Source organism: Mobula birostris, chromosome 2 (genome assembly GCF_030028105.1).
Source record: "Mobula birostris isolate sMobBir1 chromosome 2, sMobBir1.hap1, whole genome shotgun sequence".
Taxonomy (NCBI): Eukaryota; Metazoa; Chordata; class Chondrichthyes; order Myliobatiformes; family Myliobatidae; genus Mobula; species Mobula birostris.
The window spans coordinates 78,721,833-78,735,866 of record NC_092371.1 but is presented as its reverse complement, the minus strand read 5'-3'; the positions used below and the strand labels follow the sequence as shown (position 1 = coordinate 78,735,866).

The 14,034-nt window shown below is 43.4% G+C and overlaps 1 protein-coding gene across 4 annotated transcripts in view; it reads left to right on the top strand.

The window, feature by feature from the left end:
* gss (glutathione synthetase) overlaps window positions 1-14,034 on the top strand; it is a 112,737-nt gene that overhangs the window by 23,710 nt on the left and 74,993 nt on the right. For all 4 annotated transcript variants that reach the window (XM_072243765.1, XM_072243756.1, XM_072243775.1 and 1 more), the window contains one exon: window positions 4,371-4,446. In XM_072243765.1, coding sequence (XP_072099866.1) covers window positions 4,371-4,446 — 76 coding nt within the window. The remainder of the gene's footprint in view (window positions 1-4,370; window positions 4,447-14,034) is intronic.

Sequence of the window (14,034 nt, the reverse complement as noted above, 5' to 3'; positions counted from 1 at the left end):
AGAAGGCAAGACAGTGACTGTACTTTATTAGGAGTTTGAAGAGATTTGGTATGTAAACAAATACACTCAAAAACTTCTATAGTTGTACCTTGGAGAGCATTCTGACAGGCTGCATCACTGTCTGGTACGGGGTGGCTACTGCACAGGACCGAAAGAAGCTGCAGAAGGTTGTAAATCTAGTCAGCTCCATCTTGGGGGGGTGGGGGGGAAGGGTGTGCGTGTACGTGTACGCGCTCTTAACTCCTGGTGGACTTGTCGGGGCGCCGTCATGACAGGCTTTTTTTTTATGCTCATTGTACTGCGTGTCTTGGGTGTCTGAAACCTGGCGGAGCCCATCACTCCAGGTTTTTTTTTATGAGGTTGAGTTGTTAGCTCGATACTCAACCCAGGCACGGATGGAGAGTGTGCAAGGGAGCCGGCCGGATTTGAACTCGGGACCTCTCACCCTGAAGTCCGGTGCCACCAGCCGTTACAAAGTATCCAGGACATCTTTAGGGAGTGGTGTCTCAGAAAGGCAGTGTCCATTATTAAGGACCTCCAGTACCCAGGGCATGCCCTTTTCTCACTGTTACCATCAGGTAGGAGGTACAGAAGCCTGAAGGCACACGTTCAGTGATTCAGGAACAGCTTCTTCCCCTCTGCCATCTGATTCCTAAATGGACATTGTATCTTTGGACACTACCTCACTTTTTTTTAAAAAATACAGTATTTCTGTTTTTGCATGTTTTTTAAAAAATCTATTCAATAGATGTAATTGATTTACTTGTTTATTTGTTGTTATTATTTTTTAATTTATTTTTTTTCTCTGCTAGATTATGTATTGCATTGAACTGCTGCTGCTAAGTTAACAAATTTCACAGGCAGCATCCTTGTAAGTCTCCTCTGCACCCTTTCTATTGTTTCCACATCCTTCCTGTAGTGAGGCGACCAGAACTGAGCACAGTACTCCAAATGGGGTCTGACCAGGGTCCTATATAGCTGTAACATTACCTCTCGGCTCTTAAGCTCAATCCCATGATTGATGAAGGCCAATGCACCGTATGCCTTCTTAACCAGAGTCAACCTGCGCAGCAGCTTTGAGAGTGCTATGGACTCGGACCCCAAGATCCCTCTGATCCTCCACACTGCCAAGAGTCTTACCATTAATACCGTATACTGCCATCACATTTGACCTACCAAAATTAACCACCCCACACTTATCTGGGTTGAACTTCATCTGCCACTTCTCAGCCCAGTTTTGCATCCTATCAATATCCTGCTGTAACCTCTGACAGCTCTCCACACTACCCACAACACCCCCAACCTCTGTGTCATGAGCAAATTTACCAACCCATCCCTCGACTTCCTCATCCAGGTCATTTATAAAAATCACGAAGAGTAGGGGTCCCAGAACAGATCCTTGAAACACACCACTGGTCACCAACCTCCATGCAGAATATATCCCATCTACAACCACCCTTTGCCTTCTGTGGGCAAGCCAGTTCTGGATCCACAAAGCAATGTCCTCTTGGATCCCATGCCTCCTTACTTTCTTAATAAGCCTTATATGGGGCACCTTATCAAATGCCTTGCTGAAATCCATATACACTACATCTACTGCTCTACCTTCATCAATGTGTTTAGTCGCATCCTCAAAAAAAAATTCAATCAGGCTCGTAAGGTGCGACCTGCCTTTGGCACAGCCATGCTAACTAATGCTAATCATAAATCCTGCCTCTCAGGATCTTCTCTATCAACTTACCAACCACTGAAGTAAGAGTTTTTTTTACTAACACTTATTCAGTTTATCCTCCACTGCTGCCTTTCCAATGGTCTGATATCTACTCTCGCATCTCTTTTACACTTTATATACTGTATCTCTGAAGGCACTTTTGGTATCCTCCTTAATATTATTGGCAAGCTTATCTTCATATTCCATCTTTTCCTTTGTTATAACTTTTTAAGTTTCTTTTTGTTGGTTCTTTAAAAGCATCCCAATCTTCTAACTTCCCACTAACTTTTGCTTTGTTATATGCCTTCTATTTGGCTTTCAAGTTAGCTTGGACTTCTCTTCAGTTACGGTTGTGTCATCCTGCCTTTAGATTACTTCTTCCTCTTTGGGATGTATATATCCTGTCATAAACACAAGAAAGTCTGCTGATTTTGGAAATCTACCTTCTCCTCCCGAATTGCTCCCAGAAACTCCAGCCATTCCTGCAATGCTGTCATCCCCGCTAGTGTTCCTTTATCGATTCTGGCCCACTCCTCTCTCATGCTTCCATAATTCTGTTTACTCCAGACTAATACATTCTAGAAATTCCCCCTCTTGGAATCCAGCACGGATCTGATTTACCCAATTTACCTATGTATTGAAATCCCCCATGACAATTGAAATATTGCTGTTTTGACATGCATTTTCTATCTCCAGTTGGAATTTGTAGATCACATCTTTACTACTGTTTGGGGTCTATATGTAACTCCCATCAGGGTCATTTTGCCCTTGCAGTTGCTTAGATCTACCCACAATCATTCAACACCTTCTGACACTACGTCACCTCTTTATAATGATTTGATTTCATTTTTTTTTTACCAACAGAGCCACCTCATCCCCTCTGCCTACCTGCCTGTCCTTTTGATACAATTTGTATCCTTGGACATTAAGCTCCCAGCTATAATCTTCTTTCAGCCACCATTCAGTGATGTCCACAACGTCATACGTGCCAATCTGTAACTGTGCCACAAGTTCATCTACCTTATTCCATTTACAGCGTGCATTCAAATATAGCACCTTCGGTCTGGTATTCACCCTTTTTGATTTTGTCCACCTTTTTCATTGCAACTTATCCTGTTGACTTTATTTTTGACCTGTCATCACCCTCTCTTTGCTAGCAGTCTCACTACACACTGCCTCTGTAAACCAACTACCTCATCCTCAGCACTATCACTCTGATTATCATCCCCCTGCCAAACTAGTTTAAGCCTTTCCGAATGGCTCAAGCAAACCTGATCACAAGAGTTCAGGTGCAACCTATCCCTTTCGTACAGGTAACACACATAAAAATTGCTGGTGAACGCAGCAGGCCAGGCAGTATCTATAGGAAGAGGTACAGTCGACGCTTTGGGCCGAGACCCTTCGTCAGGACTGTACGTCGACTGTACCTCTTCCTAGAGATGCTGCCTGGCCTGCTATGTTCACCAGCAACTTTGATGTGTGTTGCTTGAATTTCCAGCATCTGCAGATTTCCTTGTGTTTGCCTTTTGTACAAGTAGTATCTTCCCCCAAAAGATTTGATAAGCTACCAAAATCTTGTTTATTATCACAGACATGTTGTGAAACTTGTTTCGCAGCAGCAGTACAGTGCAGTACATTAAAATTTACTAAAGATTACAATAAGAATATGTAAGATTATAAATAGTGCAGAATGAGAGCAAAATCGTGAGGAAGTGTTCTTAGTGGGTGGTGGGGTGGAGATGCGTTCCTACCAAAGGAGGTGTAAGGTGCTCCTTCCCTCTGCTAGTCTGCAGGTCACCCTTGAGCAAAGTGTAGCACCTGCTTAGCCTCCCCCCACCCCCCCCACCAATCCGGGTCACTTGAAGCCATGGGAGCAGGTGGTGGATGGTCGTATCAGATGGTGCATATCGCAAGTCCTGGTTATACAACCACTGACGCCAGGCAGACAATCTCTGAAAAGTATTGATAATGGCTGGCGTCACCCGACTTGTAAAGACACCCCACTGCCCAGAAGAAGGCAATGGAAAATCGCTCCTGTGGAAAAATTCACCAAGAACAATTATGGTCAAAGACCATAATCACCCACATCATATGGCACGGCACAGAATGAATGAATGTTCATAGATCTTTCAGAGACCTGTTGGCTGAGAGGAAGAAGCTGTTGTTGAACTGTTGAGTTTGGCTCTTAAAGCTCTGGTAGCTATTCCCTAATGGTAGTAGTGAGAAGAGGGCATGTTCTGGATGGTGAGGTCCTTCATGATGGATGAAGCCTTCCTGAAGCATCGCCTCTTGCAAATGTCCTCGATAGTGGGGAGGCTAGTGCCCGTGATGAAGCTGGCTGAGTTTACAACCCTCCGCAACTTTTTCCAATCCTGGTCATTATCGCCTCCATACCAGATATCAATGCAACCACTCAGAATGCTCTCCACTGTGCATTTGTATAAATTTGCTAAGTGTCTTTGTAGTAATGTGTAGAATGTGTACAGAAATCAGATCTGTGGATTACAGCGTGAAAATGTATCTTAACTATTAACGTTAGCTTTTGGAAGAATTCAGTATAAGCTCTAACTTTTCCATTACAGAGTATTAAAGTGAGTGGGTATTGATTGCTGAATTACTGAAATCTTATCCAATACATTTTCCTTGCTATTATTTCCAGCACCATAGAAGCAGATGAATTTACAGCTCGGCTTTTCGACATCTACAATCAGGTACTTCAAGAAGGAATTACCCAGGTAATGGATTAAGTTTCATCCTGTTAAGAAGAGGTTCTTTTTTAAAAAAAGCAACATGATCATTTACTTTCCATCAGGAATTACAACTTTTGATGTGGGAAATAATGTTTCAGCAAGAATGTACTGAAGTGCTGTTAAAACTTGTGGGCAAATGATCAACAAAGAATGTTATTTGGCCTTCTATACTTGAGTGGGTTTCTTTTTTGTCTGACGTTTATGCTGGCATGTTAAAAGACACTACGTACACATGAACGTTGCATTGGTTTCCAGTTCAGAAGATTAGTTAATACATTAAATAAACTCCTGGGAGAGATTACTGACTGATGAAAGCCAGTATGCCCAACACTGCCTCTATCACATCATCCAGTAGTGACCCCACTTTCAAGGAACCAATCTTTTTGTCCAGATCTTGTCCAAGAAAGGGATGGCAACTACCACCTATAAGAGATGGGAGCAGAATTAGGCCATTCGTCCCATCACGTATGCTCTGCCATGGCTGATTTATTATCCCTCTCATCCCCATTCTGCTGCCTTCTCCTCACAACCTAAGACACCCTTGTTAATCAAGAAACTATCAATCTCTGCTTTAAATATACCAATTGACTTTACTTCCACAGCCATCTGTGGCAATGAATTTCACAGATTCATCATCCTGTGGCTAAAGAAATTCCTCCTCTTCTCTGTTCTAAAACGACATCCTTCTATACTAATGCTGTGCCCTTTGGTCCTAAACTCCACCATTATAGGAAATAAAGTCTTAACTCAAGTTTTGTGGAGATATGGTTGCAGTCTACATTGTGTTGGCTCACTTTCAACAATATTAAAAGTTCTGTCTATAATATCCCGGACACCTGAAGATAAAATGGCTAAGAAAGGAGGAGATTGTTCGCAAAAATTTGCAGATGCTGAGAATCTGAACACCTGGAAACAAGAAGAGCTGAAAATACTCAGCAGGTTAGTCAGTATCTGTAGAGAGAGAGAAGCAGAATTCATATCTCAAAAAGGAAACTGCCAGAGGAGTTGTTTGTCAACAACTTTAAATTCATCGGTGCTATCATTTTGGAGGACCTGGCCTGGGCCCAGCACGTGCAGTTGCAAGAAAAAGTTTGTGAACACTTTGCAGTTACCTAGTTTTCTACATTAATTACTCATAAAATGTGGTCTGATCGTCACCTAAATCACAATAATAGACAAACACAATCTGCCTAAGCTAATAACACACAAACAATTGTACTACTTCTTGTCAATACTGAGTACACTATTTTAACAATCACAGTAAAGGTTCAAAAAAGGATGTGAACCTCTGGGGTAATGCCTTCTACAAAAGCTATTTGGAGTCAGGTGTTCCAATCAATCAGATGAGATTGGAGTTGTGGGTTGTGGAGGTGCCCTGCCCTTAAAAAAGACACAGAAAGTCAGGTTGCAGACAGAGCCTTCTCTTATGAAAGATCTGTTTATGTGCACAATGCCTCAATCAAAACAACTTTCAGAGGAATCTAGAAGAATTGTAGAGATGCATGAAGCTGAAAAAGGCTACAAAAGCATTTCTAAAGACCTGAGTGTTCATGTCTACAGTAAGAGAAATTGTCTACAAATGAAAGAAATTCAGTGCTGTTGCTACTCTCCCGAGAAGTGGGTGTCCTGCAAAGATCACACCAAGAGCACAATGTGCAATGCTGAAGGAGGTGAAAAAGAACCCAAGGGTAACAGTGAAAGATCTGCAGAAGTCTCTAGAATTTGCTAAAGTCTCTGTTCATGTGTCGACTATAAGAAAAACACTGAACAAGAGTGGTTTTCGTGGAAGGACACAACAGAGGAAGCCGCTGTTCTCCAAAAAAAAAAATTGTGGCACATCTCAAGTTTGCAGAAGTACCAGCCCCTACACCTCCTCCCTCACTACCCTGTCTTTCCATCTCCCCCCTGCTTTCTGCTACACGCAGGGATCGCTCCCTACAGAGCTCCCTCAACATTCATCCCTCCCCACTGATCTCCATCCTGGCACTTATCCTTGCAAGTGGAACAAGTGTTACACCTGTACCTACACCTCCTCCCTCACTACTATACAGGGCCACAAACAGACCTTCCAGGTGAGGTGACATTTCACCTGTGGGTCACCTGTGTTGGGGTCATGTACTGTGTCCGGTATCCCCGGAGTGGTTTCCTGTATATTGCTGAGACTGGACTTGGATTGGGAGACCACCTACACTCTGTCTGCCAGAAAAAGCAGGATCTCCCAGTGGCCAACCATTTTAATTCCATTTCCCATTCCCATTCCGATATGTCTATCTATGGCTGCCTCCACTGTCATGATGATGCCACACTTAGGTTGGAGGACTAACACCTTGTATTCCGTCTGGGTAGCCTCCAACCTGATGGCATGAACATCGATTTCTTGAACTTCCGGTAATTCTCTTCCACCCCCCCCCCCATATCCTTTACCATTTCCCCATCTCCTTTTCCCTGTCTCACCATATCACCTTGCCTGCCCATTGCCTCCCTCTGTGCTCCTCCCCCCCCTTTCTTCGATGGCCTTCTGTCCTCTCCTGTCAGACTCGCCCCTTCTCCAGCCCTGTAACTCTTCCACCAATCAACTCCCAGCTCTTTATTTCACCCCTCCCTCTCCCTGTTTCGCCTATCACCTTGTGTTTCTCCATCCCCTCCCCCCACCTTTTAAATCTACTCTTCATCTTTTTTTCAACAGTCCTGCTGGGGAGTCTCGGCCCAAAACGTCAACTCTACTGTTTTCCATAGATGCTGCATGCTACTGCTGAGTTCCTGCAGCATTTTGTGTGGCGTTGCCTGGATTGCCAGCATCTGCAGTTTTTCCCTTGTTTGTGTTTGGATTGCAAAAGACCACTTGGATGCTCCACAATACTTCTAGGACAATGTTCTGTGGACAGATGAGACAAAAGTTGGAACTTTTTGGTGGAAATGCACACTTCTACATCTGGAGGAAAAAGGGCACCGCACATCAACACCAAAACCTCATTCCAACTGTGAAGTACGATGGAAAGAGCATCATGGATTGGGGCTGCTTTGCTGCCTCAGGGTTTATACAGCTTACAGTCATTGAAGGGACAATGAATTCAAAATTGTATCAAGACATTTTACAGGAGAATGTCAGGGTAGCGGTCCATCACCTGAAACTTAATAGAAGTTGGATGATGCAAGAAGGCAATGATCCAAGACACAAGAGTAAATCAACAACAGAACGGCTTAAAAGAAGAAGATTCATGTTTTGGAATGGCCAAGTCAAGAGTCCAGACCTTAATCCATTTGAGATGCTGTGGCATGACCTGAATAGTATTGATGAACTGAAGCAGTTTAGTATGGAGGAATGGTCTAAAATTCCTCCTTACCATTGTGCGAGTCTGATCAGCAGTTAAAGGAAATGTTTGGTGGAGGTTATTAGTGTTAAAGGAGGTTCTATCAGTTATTAATTACAAGGGTTCACATACTTTTTCCAGCCTGGACTGTGAATGATTAAACAATGTATTCAATAAAGATATAAAAAGTACAATTATTTGTGTGTTATTAGTTATGCAGATTGTGTTAGTCTAATATTCTGACAGAGATGAAGATCAGACCACATTTATGAGTAACTCATGCAGAAACCCACATAATTGCAAAGGGCCCACTAATTTTTTCTTGCAAATTTAAGTGCCATCATGAAGAAAGAACTGTGGCACCTCTACTTTCTTAGAAGTTTCTGAAGATTTGGCATGTCAGCTAAAGCTTTGACAAACTTCCACAGCAGTGTGGTGGGAAGTATATTTACTGGTTGCATCACAGCCTCGTATGGAAACACCAATGCCCTTGAATGGAAAAGCCTGCAAAAAGTAGTGGATACAGCTCAGTCCATCACGGGTAAAGCCCTCCTTTCCATTAAACAAATCTACATGGGGGCTGTTGCAGAAAAAAACCATTCATAATTAGGGACCATCACCACCCAAGCCATGCTCTCTTCTTGCTGATGGCATCAGCAAGAAGGTATAGGAGCCTCAGGACTCACACCACCAGCCTCTGGAACAGTTGTAACCCTGTAACCTTCAGGCTCTTGAACCAGCGGGGATAACTTCATTCACCCCATCACTTAACTGTTCCCACAAGCTGTGGCTTCATTATTACTACTTGTTCTTGTTTTTTGTATTTGCGCAGTTTGTTGTCTTTTGGGCACTGATTGTCTGCCCTGCTGAGTGTGGTGCTTCTTTGATTCTACTATGGTTCTTGGATTTATTGCATATGCCTGCAAGAAAGCTCATCGCCGGGTTGTATATGGTGATATATATGTACTTTGATAATAAATTTACTTTGAACTTTGAATTTGGTGGATCTTGAATGTGGGAAAGGAATTGTCAACATTTCAGGTCAATTTCCTGCATCCCTTCATCAGGACATTTACAAAGAGATAAAGATTAGCTAGATTTGTCACATGGACATTGAGACACACAGATGCTGCATGACCTGCTGAGTTCCTTCATCAATTTGTTTTTGGAATCATTAACTCTGCTTCACTCTTCATAGATGCTGTCTAACCTGCTGAGTATTCTCAACACTGTTTGCCTCCTTTCAGATTCCTGGTACAGTACCTGCCACTGTTAACGTTTAAATTCCCAGTACCTGCCCAAGTTAATGTTTAAAGTTGGTGATCTTTTCTGTATTTCCAACAAATTAGGGATACAGCACTGTAACAGGCCCTTCTAGCCCAACGAGCTCACACTGCTTAATTACACCCATGTGGTCAATTAACCTAGCATGGTGAATCTTCGGAATTCATTACCACAGACAGCTGTGGAGGCCAAGTCATTAGGTATATTTAAGGCAGAGATTGATAGATTGTTGATTAGTCAGGGCATGAAGGATTATGGGGAGAACGCAGAAGATTGGGGCTGAGAGGGAAAATGGATCAGCCATGATGAAATGGTGGAGCAGACTCGATGGACCAAATATCCTAATTCTGCTCCTATATCTTATGGTCTTAACATACTAACCCGTATATCTTTGGAGAGTGGGAAGAAACCCATGCAGTCATGAGGAGAACGTATAAACTCCTTATAGGCAACATTGGGAATTGAACCTGGGTCACTGGCGCTGCAATAGTGTTACACTACTGGGCTGCCACAATGAAGTGTAAATCTCATCTGCTTTCTAAAAATGTGAGCATTCACCCTAAATCTACACGCTGAGAAATGAAAGAACAAAAATGTTTTGTGTGGAAAGTGCCTGATATCTTAAACATAGAATATAGAAATCTACAGCATATTACAGGCCCCTTGGCCCACAACGTTGTGCCAACCATGTAACCTATTCTAGAAACTGCTTAGAATTACCCTACCACATAGCCCTCTACTTTTCTAAACAACACACCTTCTTAACAACACTGTCAACCTGCGCAGCAGCTTTGAGTGTCCTATTGGACACGTTTCCCATGATCTCTCTGATACTATACACTGCCAAGAATCTTACTATTAATACTCTATCCTGTCTTCAAATCTGACCTACTGAAATGAACCACTTCGCACTTATCTGAGTTGAACTCCATCTGCACCTTCTGAGCCCAGTTCTGCATCCTGTCGATGTCCCTCTGTAACCTCTGACAACCATCCAGACTATCCACAACACTCCCAACATTTGCATCATCAGGAAACTTACTAACCCACCCTTCTACTTCTTCATCCAGGTCATTTATAAAAACTACAAAGAGGAGGGGTCCCAGAACAGATTCCTACAGAACACCACTGGTCACCGACCTCCATGCAGAATACGAACCATCTAAAACCACCTTTTGCCTTCTGTGGGCAAGCCAATTCTGGATTCACAAAGCAAGGTCTCTTTGGATCCCATGCCTCCTTACTTTCTGAATGAGCCTTGCATGGCGATACATTATGAAATGCCTTACTGAAATCCATATACCCTATATCCACTGCCCTATCTTCGTCAATGTGTTTTGTTACATCCTTAAAGAATTCAGTCAGGCTTGTAAGGCACAACCTGCCCCTAACAAAACCATGCTGACTATCCTTAATCAAATTATGTCTTCTCAAATGCTCATAAATACTGCTTCTCAGGATCTTCAACTACTTGCCCACCACTGAAGTAAGACTCACTGGTCTATAATTTCCTGGGTTATCTCTACTCCCTTTCTTGAACAAGGGAACAACATTTGCAACTCTTCAATTCTCTGGTACTTCTCACGTCCCTATTGATGATGCAAAGATCATTGGCAGTCTCCCCTCCCTCACTTCGCACAGTAGCCTGGGGTATATCTCATCCAGTCCCAGCAACTTATCTAACTTAATGCTTTTCAAAAGCTCCAGCACGTCATCTTTCTTAATGTATATATGCTCAAACATTTCAGTCTATTGTAAATCATCCCCACAATTGCCAAGGTCCTTTTTCCTGGTGAATACTGAAGCAAAGTATTGACCTCTGCTACCTGCTCTGACTCCAGAAGAGATTTGGCATGTCACCAAATACACTCAAAAACTTCTATAGTTGTACTCTGGAGAGCATTCTGACAGGCTGCATCACTGTCTGGTATGGAGGGGCTACTGCACAGGACTGAAAGAAGCTGCAGAAGGTTGTAAATCTGGACAGTTCCATCTTGGGTACTAGCCTACAAAGTACCCAGGACATCTTTAAGGAGCGGTGTCTCAGAAAGGCAGCATCCATTATTAAGGACCTCCAGCACCCAGGGCATGCCCTTTTCTCACTGTTACCATCAGGTAGGAGGTACAGAAGCCTGAAGGCACACACTTAGCAATTCAGGAACAGCTTCTTCCCCTCTGCCATCCGATTCTTAAATGGATATTGAATCTTTGGACACTATCTCACTTTTTTTTTAATATACAGTATTTCTGATTTTTATATTTTTTAAATCTATTCAATATATATAATTGATTTACTTTACTTATTTTTTAAAATTTTATTTATTATTATATTTTCTCTCTGCTAGATTATGTATTACATTCAATTGCTTCTGCTAAGTTAACAAATTTCACGTAACATGCGGTTGATAATAAACCTGATTCTGATTCCATGCACGTTTCCACTATCGCACCTGTTTGGTCTTATTCTCACATGGCTCATCCTCGTGCTCTTCACATACTTGTAGAATGCCTCTGGGTTTTCCTTAATCCTGCTCGCCAAGGCCTTCTCTGGCCCCTTCTAGCTCCCCGAATTTCATTCTTAAACTCCTTCCTGGCAAATGTAATTTTGTAGAACTCTTATCAATACCTAGTTTCTTGAACTTTTTGGAAGCTTCTCTTTTCTTCTTAACTAGATTTTCCACATCCTTTGTACATCATGGTTCTTTTACCCTACTATCCTTTCCCTACGTCAATGAAACATACCTATGCAGAATGCCATGAAAATGTTCCCTGAACATTTGCCACATTTCTGCCGTGCATTTCTCTGAGAACATCTGCACCCAATTTATGCTTCCAAGTTCCTGCCTAATTGCATCATATTTCCCCCTATCCCAATTAAATGTTTTCCCAAGTTGTCTGCTGCTATCCCTCTCCAGCACTATGGTAAAGGAGATAGAGTTATGAACACTACCTCCAAAATGCTCTCCCACGGAGAGATCTAACACCTGACCAGGTTCATTCCCAATACCGGATCAAATACAGCCTCTCCTCTGGTTGGCTTATCTACATATTGAATCAGGAAACCTTCCTGAACACACCTAACAAACTCCACCCCATCTAAACCCCTTGCTCTAAGGAGATGCCAGTCAATATTAGGAAAGTTAAAATCACCCATCACAACGGCCCTAATATTATTGTACTGTTCGAGAATCTTCATCCATATCTGCCCCTCGATGTCCCTGTTGCTACCGGGAGGTCTATAAAAAAACACCCAGTAGAGTTATTGTCCCCTTCCTGTTTCTGACTTCCACTCATAATGACTCAGTGGACAATCCCTCCATTACTTCCTCCTTTTCTGCAGCCGTGATACTATCCCTGATTAGCAGTGCCACTCCCCACCTCTTTTATATCTCTGTCCTTTTTGAAGCATCTAAAGCCCGGCACACTCAGCAGCCATTCCAACCCCTGTGACATCCAAGTCTCTGTAATGACCACAGTGTCGTAGTTCCACAAATTGATCCACGCTCTAAGTTTATCCACCATGATTATGATACTCCTTGCATTAAAGTAGACACATCTCAAACCATCTGGCTGAATTCATCTTTGGTCTAACATCTGCCTACCCTTCCTCACAAACTCCCTACAAGTTGTCTCTACTTGTGCGCCAACTGCCTCTTCACTTCGGTTCCTACCCCTCTGCAAATCTGGTTTAAATCCTCCCCAATAGCATTTGCAAACCTCCCTGCTAACATATTGGTCCCCCCTCGGACTCAGCTGCAATCCATCCTTTTTGTACAGGTCACACCTGCCTCAGAAGAGGTCCCAATGATCCAGAAATCTGAATCCCTGCCCCTTGCTCCAATCCCTCAACCACGCATTTATCTGCCACTTCATTTTATTCCTATACTCACTGTCACGTGGCACAGGCAGCAATCCCAAGATTACTACCCTGTATTTTGCTTTCAGGAGCCCCTCCCTTTTTCTACCTTTGTCATTGGTACCAATATATACTACGACCTGTGGTTGCTCACCCTCCCATTTCAGGATATTGTGGACCTGTTCAGAAACAGGTGAACCCTGGCACCTCGGAGGCAAGTTACTATCTGTGTTTCTTTTTCACGCCCACGGAATCACCTATCTGTCCTCTTAACCATAGACTCCCCTGTTACTACTGCCATGCTCTTCTGTTCCGCAGGACCAGACTCAGGGCCGAGGCATGGCCATGTTGCTTCCCCCAGGTAAGTCCCCCCCTCCCCCAACAGTACTCAAAATGGAGTACTTATTTTTAAGTGGGACAGCCACGGGAGTGCTTTCCACTACCTGATGCTCTCCCTTCCCTCTCCTGACAGTCACCCACTTGTCTGTCTCCTGTGGGCCCGGTGTGATTATCTACCTTTAGCCCCCATCGATAACCTCTTCATTTTCCGTAACAAGCAGAAGGCCATTGAGCTGCAGTTCCATTTACCTATCTCTGTCTCTAAGGAGCTGTAACTCGATGCATATGGTGCAGATATGGCCATCAGGGAGGCTGGAAGTCTCCTGGATATCCCACATCTGACACCCAGAGCAGAAAACTGGCCTTGCAGTCATGCCCACTTAAGTTAGAGGGAAAAAGAGATATGAAAGTAGCTTACCTCCATACCTCACCTTGGCCCATCCTCGCTGAAGCCCTGGTGAGCCAAAGCCCTACTACTCGGACTCGTGCTACTCCAACGACCGCTCCACTAGGCAGAGTCTCCCTGTTATTCCAGAACCTTCTTGGTGACCTTGCACGATGACGAGCTATTGCAAGTGCGCACTTCTCCCAATCGAATCTCTCAGTGAAAGAAACTCCTCACTTTTTAAATCTTCTCAGCGGCCTTGCTCAGTGATGAGCTACTGCGTCTGCGCATTTCTCCAAGTCGAATCTCCCGCTGAAAGAAACTCCTCGCTTTTTAAATCTTCTCGGCGGCCTTGTGTAATGATGAGCGACTGCGTCTGCGCAATTCTTCCAATGGAA